A 17,752-nucleotide genomic window follows, 5' to 3' on the forward strand; every position below is an offset into this window, starting at 1 on the left:
GTGGACATCACCCCCTGGCCAACAGAAGATGGACCACAGCAACAGGAGGGTGTGCCAAACACTGGCATGGGGAACCTGGCTATAAAGCCCTTAAGCCCGCCCCCAACAATACACTCCCTCCAGGAGGCATTAATTCCCAAATATCCATCAGCTGGGAACCTAACATTCAGAACACCTAAGTTTATGGGGGACACCTGAATCAAACCACCACATCCTCCCTCCACATTTCCTTTACTCAGTCTCTACCCCTGACCTCACTTAAGCATTTTCACCCCCATTAATCTGTTCTTCTAATTACATATATACAATGCCATCCTGTTAAGTTCTTCCTCCCTCCCTTTCTATTCCCTTTATGTCCCCTTTCTACTTTACTGGCCTCTGCTACTCAGTTTTATTCCTAATTACATAGAAGTCCAATCATTTGTAGCTAGGATCACATATGAGAAAGAACATGTTACATTTGGCTTTCTGGGCATGGATTACTTGACTAAGTATAATCCTTCCAATCCACCCATTTTCTTACAGATTTCTTTTTTATGTGCTATAATATTTACTCATTTTTATATTTTCTCATTTTTTTTCCAAATTTTTATTAACAACTTCCATAATTATAAAAAATACCCCATGGTAATACCCTCCCTCCTCCACTTTCCCCTTTGAAACTCCATTCTCCATCATATCCCCTCCCCATCTCAATCAGTCTCTCTTTTAATTTTGATGTCATAATCTTTTCCTCCTCTTATGATGGTCTTGTGCAGGTAGTGTCAGGCACTGTGAGGTCATGGATATCCAGGTCATTTTGTGTCTGGAGGGAACACATTGTATAACTTCATTTTTTTTAACCACTGAGTAAAACTCCATTGTGTACATGTGCCACATCTTCATTATCCACTTATCAGTTGGGGGACGTCTAGGCTGGTTCCATTTCCTAGCTATTGTGAATAGAGCAGCAATAAAAATGTTTGAGCAAGTATTTCTATGGTACTGAGACGAGTCCCTAGGATATATGCCTAGGAGTGGTATAGCTGGGTCATATGATAGATCTATTTTTAGCTGTCTCAGGAACCTCCACACTGGTTTCCACAATAGCTGGACCAGATTGCATTCCCACCAACAATGTTGAAGGTTTCCTCATTTTCTGCATCCTCACCAGCATTTATGGTCATTTGTTTTCATGGTGGTAGCCAATCTGGCAGGAGTGAGGTGGAATCTCAATGTAGTTTTAATCTGCAATTTCCCTGATGACTAGTGATGTAGAACTTTTTTTTTTTTTAGATGTTTACATGCCATCTGTATTTCTTCTTTTGAGAACTCTCTATTTAGTCCCATAGCTCATTTTTAATTGAGTTGTTTGATTTCTTATTATTAAATTTTTTGAGTTCTTTTTATATCCTAGATATTAATCCTCTATCAGATGTATAGCTAGCAAACATTTTCTCTTTGCTCTATTCACAATGTCTTTTGCCATACAAAAGCTTTGTAATTTCATGAGGTCCCAGCAGTTGATCTGTGGTTTTATTTCTGGAGCAACTGGGATATATTCAGAAAGTCTTTGCCAAGACCAATATGTTGAAGGATTTCCCCTACTTTTTCTTCTACAAGTTTCAGAGTTTCAGGTCTGATATGAAGGTCTTTGATCCATTTGTACTTAATTCTTGTGCATGGAGAGAGAAAATTATCTACTTGCATCCTTCTACACATACATATCCAGTTCTCAGCACTATTTTTTTTTAATATTGTATTGATTTATTTGACAGAGAAAGAGGGAAAGAGAGAGAATGGGCGTGCCAGAGCTTCCAGCCACTGCAAATAAACTCCAGACGCATGCGCCCCCTTGTGCATCTGGCTAACATGGGTCCTGGGGAATTGAACCAGGGTCCTTTGCCTTTGCAGTCAAACACCTTAACTGCTAAGACATCCCTCGAGACCTATCACAGCACTAATTGCTGAAAAGGCTGTCTCTTCTCCAATGAGTATTTTTGGCATTTTTGTCGAAGATCAGGTGGCTATAGCTACCCAGACTTATATCTTGGTCCTCTATTCTGTTCCATTGATCTACATATCTGTTTTGTGCCAGTACCATGCTGTTTTCATTACTATGGCTCTGTAATATAGGTTAAAATCAAGTATGGTGATTCCACTGGCTTTACTTTTGTTGGTCAAAGTTGTTTTAGATATTCAAGGTTTTTGTGCTTCCAAATGAATTTTTGGATTGTTTTTTCTATTTCCATGTAGAATGCCATTGTAATTTTGATGGGGATTGCATTAAATGTGTAGACTGCTTTTGGTAAGATTGCTATTTTCACAATATTGATTCTTCCAATCCAAGAACAAGTTATGTCTTTCCATTTCCTAGTGTCCTCTGCAATTTCTCACTTCAGTGTTCTAAAGTTATCACTGTAGAAATCCTTCATTTCCTTGGTTAGGTTTATTCCAAGGTACTTTCTTTCTTTCTTTCTTTCTTCCTTTGATGCAATTGTGAATGGGAGTGATTTTCTAATTTCACACTGTTTGTTATTAGCATATAGGAAGGCTACTTATTTCTGTGTATTTATTTTGTATCCTGCTACATGGCTATTGGTGTTTATCAGCTCTACAGTTTTCTGGTAGTCTTTAGGGTCTTTTATGTATAGAATCATGTCATCTGCAAATAGTAACTTCATCTCTTCCTTTCCAATTTTTATCCTTTTGTTTTGTTTTGTTTTGGGTTTTTTGTTTGTTTGGTTTTTATTGTTGTTGTTTTGTTTTGTTTTTCAAGGTAGAGTCTTACTACCTCAGGCTGACCTGGAATTCACTATGTAGTCTCAGGGTGGCCTCGAACTCACAACAATCCTCCTACCTCTGCCTCTCAAGTGCTGGGATTAAAGGCATGCACCACCATGCCTGGCTCAATTTTTATCCATTTTATGTATGTCTCTTATCTTATTGCTATGGCTAAGACTTCCAGTACTATGTTAAATAAAAGTTGGGACAGTGGACCCCCTTGTCTTGTTCCTAATTTTAGTGAAAACCTTCAGGTTTTTTTTTTTTCCATTTAGTATTATATTGGCTGTAGGCTTGTCATAAATACCTTTATTATATTGAGATATGTTCCTTCTATTCCCAGTCTCTGTAGGACTTTTATCATGGAAGGATGTTAGATTTTGTCAAATGCTTTTTCTGCATCTAATGAGATGATCATGTGATTTTTGTCCTTCAGTCCATTTATATAATGTATTACATTTATCAATTTGCATATATTTACCCATCCTTGCATGTATGGGATAAAGCCTACTTGGTCAGGATGAATGATCTTTCTGATATATTCTTGTATTCTGTTTGCCAATATTTTGTTGAGAATTTTTGCATCTATGTTCATGAGGGACGTCAGTCTGTAACTTTTTTTTTTTTCTATCTTTGCCTGATTTTGGTATCAGGGTGGTGCTGGCTTCATAGGAGTTTGATAGGATTGCTTTTTTTTTTTTTTTTTTTTCTATTTTATGGAAAAGTTTAAGAAGAATTGGTGTAATTTCTTCCATGAACATCTGGTAAAATTCACCAGTGAATCCATCTGGGTATGGACTTTTTTATCTGGGAGATTTTTGATAACTGCTTGGATCTCCATACTTGTTATAGGTCTAGTTAAGTGGTTAATTTAAGTAGGTCATATAAATCAAGGAAATCATCCATTTCTTTCAGGTTTTCAAGCTTAGTGTAGTATATGTTCTTATAATATGTGCCCATGATTTTTTGAATTTCTCTGGCATCTGTTGTGATGCTGCCTTTTTCATCTCCAATTTTATTAATTTGTGTCTCTTCTCTCTTTCTTTTCATCAGATTGGCTAAGGGTTTATCAATCTTGTTTATCCTTACAAAGAACCAATTCTTTGTTTCATTGATTCTTTGGATTGTTTTTGTTGTTGTTGTTGTTTTTGTTTCTATTTCATTAATTTCTGCCCTAATCTTTATTATTTCTTCCCGTCTACTGATTTTTGGTTTGCCTTGTTCTTCTTTTTCCAAGGCTTTAAGGTGAAGCATTGGGTCGTTTACTTGAGACCTTTCTAATTTTTGTTTTGTTTTGTTTTGTTTTGTTTTTTCGAGGTAGGGTCTCTCTCTAGCCCAGGCTGACCTGGAATTCACTATGAAGTCTCAGGATGGCCTTGAACTCACGGTGATCCTCCTACCTCTGCCTCCTGAGTGCTGGGATTAAAGGCATGCGCCACCAAGCCCGGCGGTTTTCATTTTTTGTTTTGTTTTTTCTAATTTCTTAATATAAGCACTTAAAGCTATAAATTTCCCTCTTAGGACTGCCTTTGTTGTGTCCCAAAGGTTTTGGTAAGTTGTGTTTTCATTATCATTTGACTCTATGAATTTTTTTATTTCCTTCTTGATTTCGTCATTGACCCATTCATCATTTAATAGTGTATTGTTTAGTTTCCATGATTTTGTTAATGCTCTATAGCTTTTCTTGCTATTGATTTGTAGTTTGATTCCACTGTGGTCAGATAGAATGCAAGGAATTATTTGAATTTTACTGTATTTATTAATATTTGCTTTGTGTCCTAATATATGGTCTATTTTAGAGAATGTTCCATGTGCTGCTGAAAAGAATGTGTATTCTGCAGCATTTGGATGAAATGTCCTATAGATATCTGTTAGGTCCATTTGATCTATGACCTCATTTAATCCAGATGTATATCTGTTTGTTTTTTGCCAGGATGACCTGTCAGTTGATGAGAGTGGACTATTGAAGTCGCCCAGTAAAATTGTGTTTGGTGTTATCTCTGACCTTAGTTCCAATAGTGTTTCTTTGATGGAGTTGGGAGCCCCCATGTTGTGGGTCCCTGGGTCCTAGAAGGCTGGCTCCTGTTCCCCTGAAGGTGACCAGGCAACCATGGTATGCCCAATGATGAAAGACTTTACTTTCAGGAGACAGTCTCTGGGAACAGCTCTCTGTAATCAATACGGAAATGGGTTTTTAAGGAGTTGAGGGACCTAAGGGAATTGGATGTACAAGGTTACTTGCTGATGCCTAATTAGCATATGGGGACATACATTCCAGCACATAGGCAATGGTATATGGTACAGGGGGATGAGCTGTGCAAAGTTTGCTGGCTAATACCATATAAGGAGTTTCTTAGGCAACTGGCAAAGGTCACAGGGTTATGGGCAAAGCCTAAGTCTTCTCTGAATGTCCAAGTATCCCATGTTTGGAGAGGGAGCGGCCTTACTTCCTGCAATCTTGGTGTCTAAGATTTTGTCTGGGGCTCCAGGCTCACTGCAAACCCCTGGAATGGGGGTAGGATCCTGGCTCACTGCAACCCCAGTGAATGGGGAGGAACTCCCCTGTCAGTCTGATCCCCGAGATATGACTGGTGGCGGAGGCTGCTGCAACCTCTCCATAACCTGGGGCCTTCATGTCAGACAGCTTAGGTTTGCCTTAACCCAGGGCCCAGCCTATGTACAACAGGTCCCCCTTTGTTTTTAAAATGGGGAAGTGTCATCATATTGAGTGAAATCCTTATTGTCTATCATAGGCTCAGATAGGGCTAGATGGTGCACAAGAACCTGATTAGTAGCAACCTTAGCAATATTAGCTATTTGTTGTCTGAGAAATTTGATGAGGCAGGGGACTACAAGTAATAAGGTGGTTTGTTTTTTTTTTGTTTCTTTTTTTTTTTTTTTTTGGTTTTTTGAGGTAGGGTCTCACTCTAGCCCAGGCTGACCTGGAATTCACTATGGAGTCTCAGGGTGGCCTCGAACTCATGGCAATCCTCCTACCCCTGCCTCCCGAGTGCTGGGATTAAAGGCATACGCCACCACGCCCAGCTCAGTAATAAGGTTCTTATAGCAAGGAGGGGGAGAAGCCAAGCGACTAAAGGATTAGAAAACCAGGTGATGGGGTCCTCAGGCTTGTAGTGGTTAAGCAGCTCCTTGTCGAGTTTTTTGAGTTTTTTAGCATCATGTTCAACATTTGCTTCATTAACAAAAGCAACATTCTTCTCCCAAGACCACATGTGCCCCCAACCATATTCCACAGTAATGAGGTCTAAGGCACTATGGTTTTGAAGTACCATACCCACAAGAGAATTCAATTGCTGCTAAAGAGATTCCACGCTGTCAGTGGTGGATAGCATGGCCTGGTCAGGCTTGTCTCGGAAGTCTCCCGCGAGGTGGTTGGTCTGTGCAAGAGCAGCTCCAGCCATACCCGAGGCACTCAGGGACAGTGTCAGGCCAAAGCGTACCAACAGCAGTATGAAAAGTTCTCTCAGTTGGTGCAGTCAGAGCTGATGGGCCACTTCCTCTTCCTCATTGAGATACACCTGTAGAACAATCAAGACTGGGGGAGGGGGGCGGGCATGGTGGTGCACACCATGCAGCACTCAGGAGGCAGAGTTAGGAGGATCATCGTGAGTTCAAGGCTGCCTTGAGAGTACATAGTGAATCCAGGTCAGCCTGGGCTAAAGTGAGACCCTACCTTGAAACCTCCCAATAAAAGACTGGGGAACAATAAGTGGGAGAAGAAATATTTATGCATGAGGTGGTTATTCCTTTATACCATAAGAGAGTGAGTGTCTTGACACAACTGGTCCTGGATATGGAAATTTGAGCAGGCATTCCATTTTGACTGGCTTAGAGCTGGACAGTCAGAGAGACATAACTTGACCAGCATCAAAGAGGGCAAGGCATGTCCTTTGCAGAGCCACGAGCCTGGCGCACACTGTATTAGATCTGCTACCTGGTCTTCTTGTTTTGATATTCTGTTCTCTCCTTCATCCAATCTACTGGTGAGACTTTCCAGTTTTTTATATGAGTTACTATGTTTTTCAGTGCTAGTATTTCTGCCTGTTTTTTCACTACTTCTATTACCTTACTCACTCACATATTATTTTTTCATTTTTACTTATTTATTTTACAGAGAAAGAGGAGGAGAGGGAGAGAGAATAGGCATGCCAGGGCCTCCAGTCACTGCAAACAAATTCAGACAAATGCACCCCCTTGTGCATCTGACTAATGCAGGTCCTGGGGAATTGAACCTGGAACCTTTGGTTTTGCAAGCAAGCACCTTAAACACTAAAATAATAAGCCATCACTCCAGCCCCTTATCATATCTTGTAATGACTTTATTTCATTAAGCTGGTTTCCTGTGTTCTCTTGGGGTTCTTTCCAGAGTCTTGTTTTCTTCTTTGATTTCTTTGAGTGTGGATAAAATCTCTCTCTCTCGCTCTCTCTCTCTATACATATATATGTGTGTGTGTATGTGTGCGTGTGTGTGTGTGTATGTGTGTGTGTATATATATATATATATATATATATATATATATATGTATGTATGTATGTATGTATGTATGTATGTATGTATGTATGTATGAGGTAGGGTCTTACTCTAGCTCAGGCTGACCTGGAATTCACTATGTAGTTATGTAGTCTCAGGATGGCCTTAAACTCACAGCAATCCTCCTACCTCTTCCTCCCAAGTGCTGGGATTAAAGGCATGTGCCATCATGCCAAGCCTGGACATCATTTCAGATAGATTTATAATTTTTGGTGGGATTGTATTGTCTTGATTCTTCATGTTTTATTGGATTATAATGTAGTGGTTTTTGCATCCTGAGTCCATTTGATGCTTGGGTTTTCTAATTAGCTGTAGTGGTCTTAGACATGGAAATACAACCTTATGTAGCATCAGGGCAGGAGTTTAAGGTGCCAAGTGTAGCTCTTGTACTCCAATCCAACTGCAGCAGTAATCCTAGATGTTGAGTTTGCCTGCTATTCAAGTATTCTAGTGGGCCGGTTGGTGCAATTTACTGGCAAATTCTAAAATTCAACTGAGCAATATACACATTCAATAAAAACCAGCACAGAACATGCAAATGTGGGGATTAACACAGATAACCTTGTAAAGCCATAATCCCTAAGTGTGTGCATTGTTCTGTACCCTTATTCCTGTCGGCTGGGAGATTCAAATTTCTGTTCTGAAATGGGTTCCAGGTCAGCCTGGGTCTAAATCAGACTCTGCCCACAATAATGACACAAGAAAAAGACAAAGGCCCTGCAAATCTGAAAGCATCAAAGGCAACAACAATCAGCCCCCAAATACAGCTTAATTGAGATTGGTAAAGGCAACAGTGAATTTGTAACCCATAACCTGCCCTGACATGGAAGGAGACATTAGCACTTCCAGTGCAGGCCTATGTTCCTGCTTTTTTGTCACTTGGCCTTGTTACCTTTTGGAGTGGTTTCCAATATCACCAACACTGAGTGCCCACCTCGATCCGTGTGTTGTGCTGTGGGTCTGGCGTTCTGATAGCTGTGCTGGATGCCCTGCCATTGGGGAGGGGGGCAGTGAATGATTTCTCTGGACATTAGTGATTCTGATTGTTAGGGGATGGGAGAGTGAAGGAAGTCTGGACTTCGCCTGGAACTACCCAATCTGTCCCTCTGTATCCCATTCAGGAGCTCCTCTGCTATCTCCCCTTCAGGTTTCTCAACTTTATAAGGAAGCTGAAGAGGCTGGAAAATTCTCTCTCTCTCTTTTTTTTTTGGTCTCTACTCCTGCACCTCCGCACCAGGCCAGGCAGGCATGCTGATTGGCACAGATTGGGTCCTCCATGAGATTCTGGCCGGTTTCCTCTTTCCTGGTAGATCTTGGTCTCTCCTCCTTCTCCACTGAGGCAAATAACCTACACACCTTCACTGTTTGGAAGAAGAGTTTATTTTGTTGTGGTTTTGTTTAAATCCCTCACTACACTGGTTTGGCATGACTCCTATGCTGTCTTTTTTTTTTTTTACCAGCCTGCTTTCATTTTATTCTGTTTATACATTCTCCTGTTCCCAGATTAGAGGCAGAATATGATGTGAGCTCAACAGTCCAGCTTAGAGCCATGTAGTAGTTTTCTCAATTTCACTCCCTTACCCACCCTTGCCCAGGTACTGGGGCAAGAGAGCAGAAGAGCAGACACAGGACTGAGGTGATGGGCCTCATCCCTGTTGTAAGCAGTCCCGGATAAAATAGATGGAGTTCTATGAAGGATGGGAGCCTCTTTGTAGGGCACACCAGGCCATCTTCTCAATATGCCCATTGGTTGTTCAGATTTGGGTGGTGTGCTGGCCAAGAGCTGGTGGCTGCATTGCCTCCAACTGACTGAGAAGGAATGTGAGGGCGCTGTTGGGGTTCCACAGTCATCATAAGAGTTCAACAGCTGCAGCATTGCTGATGAATGCCTGGGGCTTTATGGGATGCAGAGTTTATTCTGCATGGCAAGGGCCACACTGTCACCCTTCTGGAACACCATGTCATAAGGGCCTTCTCCAAATATCATGGCATAAAGCACACAGCCTAGGGACCAGACATCAGTCCATTCGTCGATGACACAGTGGCTCTGCACAGAAAAGAGCTCAGGTGCCCAATAGGAGATGGTGCACCACTGGGCTGTCCAGTCTTGCAGAGCTAGGGCCTGGCGTGAGCTCTCTACCTGGATGCATGCTTGATTCATGGAACCCAAATCCATTAAAACTGGCTGCCCCTCATCACTAAGCAAAATATTGGTGGGCTTCAGGTCCCTGTGTGCAAAGCCTTTGGCATGAATGGACTTATCTAACTACCTTAGAGATACTTGCTTAACCATGTTTATTGCTGCTCTATTCACAATAGCTGGAAAATGGAACCAGCCTAGATGCCCCTCAACTAATGAGAGGATAATGAAGATGTGGCACATTTATACAGTGGAGTTCTACTAAGGAAAAATGAAATCTGCAGGAAAATAGATGGATCTGGAAAGGATTCTCTCTCATATGTGGATCCTAGCTACAAATGAGTAGACTTCTATGTGAGTTGGAATAAAATTCAGTAGCAGAAGCTAAAAAGCCATAAAGGGAATAGAAAGGGAGTGAGGGGGTACTTTAGAGGATGACATTGTATGTATGTAAGTAGAAAAACAGATTAATGGGGATGAAAAGGCCTAAGTGAGCTCAGGGGAAGAGCGTGAGTCAAGGAAAAGTGAAGGGAGGACTAATCAAAAATCTAAGAGGATATGAATAAGTCATATGGAAACCTACTTTTTTGGATAATGAAATGCTCAGAAGCCACAGATTGTTACTAAAAAAAATTAGTGCCAGGGATGGGATACCTCCCAGTGAGTTGCTGGCCAGGGAGGTCACTGATGCCCCCAAAATATTACAGGCAATTGCCAAGACCCTTGGTTTCCCACCAGGAATAGATGGTAATATCCTATTGCTGAAGACTCCACATACTTGGGCTCCAAGGTCACTGAGAAATCCTGCTGGAGCTGAGCTGAAAGCTTCCTCCATGTAGACCAGGTGACAGAAAGCTGGAAAAAGCTATGCTGCATGCAGTTCAATGAGAGAGAAAAATCACCAGTGGAGATACTCAACATTGAACACTAACAAGCCTTAAATTTGGCCAAGCAGACCAAATGAGCCAGTGTGTACATTAGTGGCATGTCTGTGATGGGGAAACCTACCACTCTCTAATTGGACTGGAGGCCTGCTCCATGGGAGTGAATACATCCCTGATACTGAAAACCTACAACAGGGGTATTCATGAGCCCTAGGGGTGTAACGTCTGCTTGTGTCTGGCTAATGTATGCAATATGCTCACCAAACTGCCTGTTAAGCACTTCTATCAATGTTCATACCCATATATTAATGCTATTCTTACTTTTGATTAGAGAACCTTCTCTTTTCAGATGGTGGTGACTGAGATAACTCAGAAGGCACCATGATGCTGAGAAGTGACATAGGAGTGCTCAGCACTGCAATATCTCTATCACACCTTCCAAGGCGCAGTGTCCATTGCGGAAGAGGTGGCAGAAAGAATATAAGAGCCAAAGGAAGGGTAGGACTCTTTACAATGTGCTCCTCCAGACACAAATGGCCTGGATATCCATGACCTCACACTGCCTGACACTACCTGCAAGTCCATCATTATAGGAGGAAAAAATGATAAAATGATACATCAAAATAAGAGACTGATTGAGAGGAGGAATGGATATGATGGAGAGTGGAGTTTCAAAGGGGAGAATGGGGGGAGGGAGGGAATTACCATGGGTTATTGTCTACCATTATGGAAGTTGTCAATAAAAAAAATTTTTAATGCATTTTAAAATGCCAGGAGTGGTGGTGCATGCCTTTCATCCTAGTACTTGTCAGGCAGAGGTGGGAGGATCACCATGAGTTCCAGTCCCCCCACCCCCACCCGTGAAACTACATAGTAAATTCCAGGTCAGCCTGGACCAGAGTAAAACCCTACCTTCAAAAACTGAAAAAATATATGCAGCTGGGTGTGGAGATGCAAGCCTTTAATCCCAGCACTCGGGAGGCAAAGGTAGGACGATCACCATGAATTCAAGACCACCCTGAGACTACAGGGTGAATTCCAGGTCAGCCTGAACTACAGTGAGACTCTGCCTCAATAAAAAGGTAAAAAGCAGTAAAAAATAAACTTTTTTTTGAGCCAGATGTGGTAGCACACACCTTTAATTCCAGCACTCAGGAGGCAGAAGTAGGAGGATTGCCATGAGTTCGAGGCCAGGCTGACATAGTAAATTTCAGGTCAGCTTTAGCCCAGGCTGACTTCGAGCTCTGTAGTCTCAAACTGGCTTTGAACTCACAGCAATCCTCCTATGTCTGCCTCCTGAGTGTTGAGATTATAGGCTAAAACTAGTTTTCATTAATTACTAGTTTTTTTCAAGATTATTCTACTGTTTTTTAAAATATACTTATTTTTTTTTAGACAAAGGTATAGAGAGAGAAAGGGTGGAAAGAGAAAGGTAGAGAATGGGCATGCCAGGGCCTCCAGACACTGCAAATGAACTCCAGGTGCATGCACCCCCTTGTGCATCTGGCTATGTGGGTCCAGGAGAATCAAACTGGGATCATTTGGCTTTGCAGGCAAATGCCTTAACCACTAAGCTATCTCTCCAGCCCTATTATTTTTTTTTAATTTTATTTCAGAGTGAGAGAGGAGCCTCAGAGTGTATGCATTGAAAATAAGCACCTTTAGCCACTGAGCCATCTCTCCAGCCCTGAAGTTTATATATATATTTTGAGGTAGGGTCTAACTCTAGCTCAGGCTAGGGAGAATGCCCATGCCAGGGCTTCCAGCCACTGCAAACAAACTCCAGGTGCATGTACAACCTTGTGCATCTGGCAGAGTACTGGGGAATTGAACCTGGGTCTGCAAACACCTTAACCACTAAGGCATCTCTCCAGCCCCTAAACTTTATTCAATTTGAGAGACAGCAAAATCCAGGGTACCTTTAATCCTAGCACTCGAGAGGCAGAAGTAGGAGGATCACTATGAGTTTGAGGCCAACATGAGACTACAAAGTGAATTCCAGGTCACCTTGGCTTGATGAAGACCCTACCTTGAAAAAAACCAAAATGGTTGGGGGGGGGGGAGACGGGACAGGGCCTCCTCGCATTACAGATGAACTCCAGATGCATTTGCCACCTTCTACACCTGGCTTTACAAAGGTACCAGGGTATCAGACCTAGGCCTTCGGGTTTTTGCAAACAATCACTTTTAACTGCTCAGCCGTCTCTCCAGTACGGCATAGCTCTTTCCAGCCTCCTGACAGCTAACCAACAGCTCAGTTCTAGCTTGATTTTTCAGTGTCCTACAGCCTAAGATATGAAGCCTTCAGCAACAAGGTTTTACCATGTAGAGAAATAGAGAGGCACATAGAGAACAAATGGGTGTGCCAGGACCTCTAGCCACTGTAAACTAACACCAGATGCATGTACCACCTTGTGCATCTGGCTTATGTGGGTCCTTGGAAGTCAAACTGGGTCCTTAGGCTTCACAGGCAATAATGTTAACTGCTAAGCCATCTGCGCAGCCCCCTAATATTAATTTTTTTTTCAAGGTGGGGGTTAGCCCAGGCTGACCTGGAATCACTATAGTCTCAGGGTTGCCTCAAACTCATGGCGATCCTCCTACCTCTGCCTCCCAACTGCTGATATTAAAAGTGTACACCACCACGCCTGGCTTTAAAATTAAAAAATTTAAAACCAAAAATAAATGAAAACCTTTGACCTGGGTGGACCAAGCACCTGAGCCCGATGCACAAGAGTGGGAGTGCAGCCCATCCAACTCTTCCTCTTTTAGCCCGCAAGCCACCTAGAAAACACAAACTAAATACCGATGTTTTATTTGGGACTTTCAAACTCAAGGCATGAGAAATGAGAAAATTCAAGGGGGGCAGGAAGCAATGCAGGCACTGCATATCCAAGCTGGGCATTGTCCATGCCCAGCCTTTAATAGCACAACAGCTGCAGCTATATGGGAGATGTCCCCCCCCCACAGGCCATACTGTTAGGGGGAAACACCACCATGAAACAATTCATGGGAAGACAAGAAGGCAGAATATATCTGCCAGTAATGTACAATACTGTACTACTGTTCCTTATTTCCCAAAGATGAAAGTGTCCACCGACCTTTCCCAAGGTCATATTGCAGTTGAGTGACCTTTTCAAAATCTGAACATAACCTGGCTCTAGAAAACCGTGGAAGGCCAAGGCATGAATGTGGGTTTTACGGGGTAGGCACAGGAGAGTCACTTTTGGGTTTCAAACTGGGGCGTGACAAAGCTTCTTCATAGAGCCCACCATTTCTATACTCCATCTTCCCATCTGGCTGTGTGGCAGAAGTAGGTAGCCCCCAAGAGGCGAGGACATCAAAGGCATGTGAGGGTCTTGAGGAATCCTTGATGTTCCAGAGTTTCATTTGGGTGTTAATATCACTTCTTGGTCTTCCTGGTTCTGTCTAAACCTTCATCTACCAAAGATGAGCTGCTGGTCAGGGGCAGTAGGATCTTGGGTTAGACACACTAAAAGGGAAGACTTAAACGCTGGGAGCAGGAGGGCCATCTGGCTGTCCACGGTTGGCCTGAGGTTCTAGGGATCCTACCATCTTCAGATGAGTCTTGTGATGTTGCCTGAGATGGTCGGATCTCATGAACTGCCGGCCACACTCATCACATCTATGTGGTCGGTATTTGGTGTGTATCCTCATATGTCGTCCAAGCTCATCGGAACGGAAGAAAGACCATGTACAGCCTTCCCAATTGCAAATGTAGGGCTTCTCACCTGACAAGTGACAAAAGCAAAATGAAGTGAAGGTGGGAAGCACTCTGAGGCCAAGAGTTCAAGACGGCTACAGGAGGAGTACCCTTAGTAGGCCCCTTCCCATCATCCTGCCACATCGCGGTGGATGGCACCTTGGTGGGACCAAAGGAACTTACTTTCAAGTTCCAAAGGACTAATCCTAAGCAATTATGAATCACCGATCCATCACAAATCAAAAAACCCAAAGAAACCAAAGGAAGGGGGGAGTGCTTACAATGCACTCTTCCAGACACAAAATGGCTTGGATATCCACAACCTCGCAGTGCCTGACACTACCTACGCAAGACCATGATAATAGGAGGAAAGGATGATGACATCAAAATAAAAGACTAATGGAGAGGGGGAGAGGATATGATAGAGAGTGGGTTTGTGAAGGGGAGAGTGGAAGAGGGGAGGGAACTATCATGGTTTATTGTCTATAACTATGTAAGTTATCAATAAAAAAAAAATAATTTAAAAGGTGCAGCCAGGCATGGTGGCACATGCCTTTAATCCCAGCACTTGGGAGGCAGAAATAGGAGGATCCTGGTGAGTTCAAGGCCACTCTGAGACTACATAGTGAATTCCAGGTCAGCCTGAGCTAGAATGAGACCCTACTTCAAAAAAAAAAAAAAGTGTGAGGACTCCCACATTCCCTCCCCACCTGACACCTTATTCACCTGTGTGTTTGCGCTGATGGCTCACGAGGTGGGAGCGCTTGGTGTAAGCTTTTCCACAGTTTTCATGCTGGCACAAGTAGGGCCGTGAAGTGGGGAGCTCCCTCACAGAGTTCTCTACACTCTGTGGAGCAGGTGAAGGCTGTGTAGGTGGGAAGGGACCTTCCTGGCAGTCTGACAGATTCACAAGTGAATCCTGGCATTCTAAACTCAGCAATGACTGGGACCTAGCAGGGGGCATCCCAACATCATAGGGGTCTCCAGGGTGCAGCATATGATTCATAGACAGCATAGCTGGTGTGTGAATGGAAGACATGTCTGGTGTCATTAACATTTCCTGTGTCAATGACGATGTGGTGGAAGGTATTGCTGGAGGACCAGAAAAAGGCATTGATGAGGCACTGACATGGGACATCATTGGTACTCCATTGGAAGCTGAGGCAGGAAGGTTGTTACAGGCCATCAGATTCTCAGTGAAGGACGTTGTCACTCCGGGAATAACAGAGCTTCCCGAGGGCACCATGTGATTGGCCCTGTGAATCATTCTCCCCGAGTAGGATGGAGACACTCTCTGACAGTAAAGCTGGGAAGTGGAAGCCACTTGGGAGCCGTAGCTCACCTCGTGCTCAGACAGTGACCTACTAAACTGTGATTCCCCTTCACCCACATTCGGCCTGCTTGCCTCAGCAGATACCATATAGGACCTCAATATGTCTGGAAAATGTTGAATGCCTGGTGGCCCATGGCTCCAAGAAGTGTGCATTCCACTGTTTCTGGAAGTCGGAGGCACAGCCAAGATTGACATTGACTTCTCATTATCCTACAAGAGAAAGAAAGTTAGTGAAATTCAGCCTAGTTCTGTGTGTCTTTCCTCCCCATCCCCATGCTCCCAGCCCATCTGGTCCACATTAGCTGGCCTCCAGACTATCCTGTGGCACTATCCTGGTGGACAGAAAGAGCCACAGTGGAAGCCTGGGTGTGACTTGAGCCACTTCCACACATAGCTGTATCTTCAGTTCAAATTCTAAATTGCCCCTAAGTGTGCAGGCGACAGAACATCCCAGAGCCAGGCATGGTAGTGCACACCTTTAATCCCAGCACTGTGAGTTCAAGGTCATGCTGAGACTACATAGTAAATTTCAGGTCAGCCTAGACTACAGTGAAACCTTACAAAAGAAAACAGGGCTGGAGAAATTGCTTGGTAGTTAAGGTGCTTGCCTGCAAACCACAGGACCCCAGTTCAATTCCCCAGTACCCACGTAAAGCCAGATGCATAAAGTGGCACATGCAGCTGGAGTCCGTTTGCAGTGGCTGGAGGCCCTAGCGCACCTATTCTTCTGTTTCTTGTCTCTCTCTCGACTTGCAAATAAATAAAAAATATATCCCAGACCAGAGTGGGCTCAGAAAGCCACAGTTAGGGAGAATGGTAGCATTAGGTGAACCTGGCATTCAGCCCAACCTAGAAGCCATCTGCAAACATTCAGCTACAGAAAACAGAAAGCAGGCCCACTCAAGAGAATTGCCATGGGAACTCTGACCTAGAGGATAAGGGGAAAAAAGAGAGAGAGAGATGTAAAAAAAAAAAAAAAAAACCACAAAACTAATTGTTTAAAACATGAGACTACGCTGGGCATGGTGGTGCACACCTTTAATCCCAGCACTTAGGAGGCAGAAGTAGGAGGATCGCCATGAGTTTGAGGCTACCCTGAGACTACATAGTGAATTCCAGCTCCAGCTGATGGAGCTTGCAATTCTGAATGGCACCTACAGGGATGCCAACATTAAATCACCAGCCCTTGCCTTTTCTCTTGCAGCAACTGCCCAGGCTGCTCCAAGGATCATCACTGCGCCTGAGCCTGGCCTGTCCTCCCACCAGCTGCCCTGCGTACTCCTACGCCAGCTGGCCCTACCATAATGCCTTTGATCAGACAAATACAGACCGCTGTCATGCCAAACAGAACTCCTCACCCAACTGCTGCAAGTCCCTCCAGGGCCTGAGGCTGGGTTAATCTACACGCCCTACGAATACCCTTACACGTTGGCACCAGCTACATCAATCCTTGAGCACCCTATTGAACCCAGTGGTGTACTAGGTGCGGTGGCTACTAAAGTTCAAAGGCACGATATGCGTGTCCATCCTTACCAAAGGATTGTGACCGCAGACCGAGCCGCCACCGGCAACTACCCTATGACCTTCTGACCTCTGAACTCTTCACCCAATGATGACCTGACCATGCCTGCCTGCTGATCAGTTAAGTGGTAATCACCTTTGCTTGCCTGTCGTCAGTACAGCGAGCTGAGGCACTTGTCCATTCGTCTTACCAAACAAAAGACAAAGAAATTGTCCTCCAACTCAGCTTTTTGTGTTTTCCCTGTTTGGGTGAAAATGGTTCTAGAACCTGCACTGAACAGTAGTAAAGCAATAAGGCCCAATTTATCCCATAGCACTGAGCATCTTCCAATGTCCCACCCACACAAGCAAACGGTAAGGCCTCTCCTAAGAAGGAGAGACAGATGGCCCTTAACTACTCTAATGACAGGCAGTTACTGTGAGAGACTGCTAGGAACCCTTCTCTTCATAGCAAAGTCCAAGCTCTCTCTGAATGTACTGTGTGGTGATGCATCATGCATGGACCTTTGGTCAGGGAGGTCTTCAGTGAAGTGGCTTCAAAAAGTATTCAAAATTTGATATGCTGTTTAGTCCCTACAATGCCCTCAAAAGGTGGAAAATGCAGCCTTTTTTATATCGCCTGCCAAAATTTGAAGTATTAGCAGAAAGTGTGCCATGAGAGAAAAACTTACAGTTTTGAAAAGTAATGCAAAGAACAAAACTACAACACTATTTTTAAAAATGATAAATATCTGAGTTAAAATTTCCAAATCTTTATTTTACACCACCTTAAAAAATATGTGAGAACAAGGTACATGCATTATGTGTCACATTACTGGGCAAACTGTTCAAGTAT

The 17,752-nt window shown here is 43.4% G+C and overlaps 1 protein-coding gene and 1 pseudogene across 1 annotated transcript; both read right to left on the reverse strand.

The window, feature by feature from the left end:
• Positions 1–9,069: 9,069 nt before the first annotated feature.
• Positions 9,070–13,455, reverse strand: LOC123460677 (annotated as a pseudogene).
• A 287-nt stretch (positions 13,456–13,742) lies between these two features.
• Positions 13,743–15,330, reverse strand: Klf17 (Kruppel like factor 17). The gene is made up of 3 exons (XM_004672995.3): positions 14,790–15,330; positions 13,913–14,091; positions 13,743–13,817 (listed from the first exon to the last, which is right to left on the reverse strand). The coding sequence occupies exons 1-3, from the start codon at positions 15,328–15,330 to the stop codon at positions 13,743–13,745; spliced, it is 795 nt and encodes a 264-aa protein (XP_004673052.3).
• Positions 15,331–17,752: the final 2,422 nt, after the last annotated feature.

Source organism: Jaculus jaculus, chromosome 5, assembly GCF_020740685.1.
Source record: "Jaculus jaculus isolate mJacJac1 chromosome 5, mJacJac1.mat.Y.cur, whole genome shotgun sequence".
In the NCBI taxonomy this organism is placed as follows: Eukaryota; Metazoa; Chordata; class Mammalia; order Rodentia; family Dipodidae; genus Jaculus; species Jaculus jaculus.

Coding starts and splice junctions, on each gene's coding strand:
- Klf17 (XM_004672995.3), bottom strand. CDS start 15,330: ATGATTCACAGGGCCAATCACATGGTGCCCTCGGGAAGCTCTGTTATT. Junction 14,092..14,789: donor CCATCAGCGCAAACACACAG/GTGAATAAGGTG, acceptor GTCACTTGTCAG/GTGAGAAGCCCTACATTTGC. Junction 13,818..13,912: donor ACAAGACTCATCTGAAGATG/GTAGGATCCCTA, acceptor GTCTAACCCAAG/ATCCTACTGCCCCTGACCAG.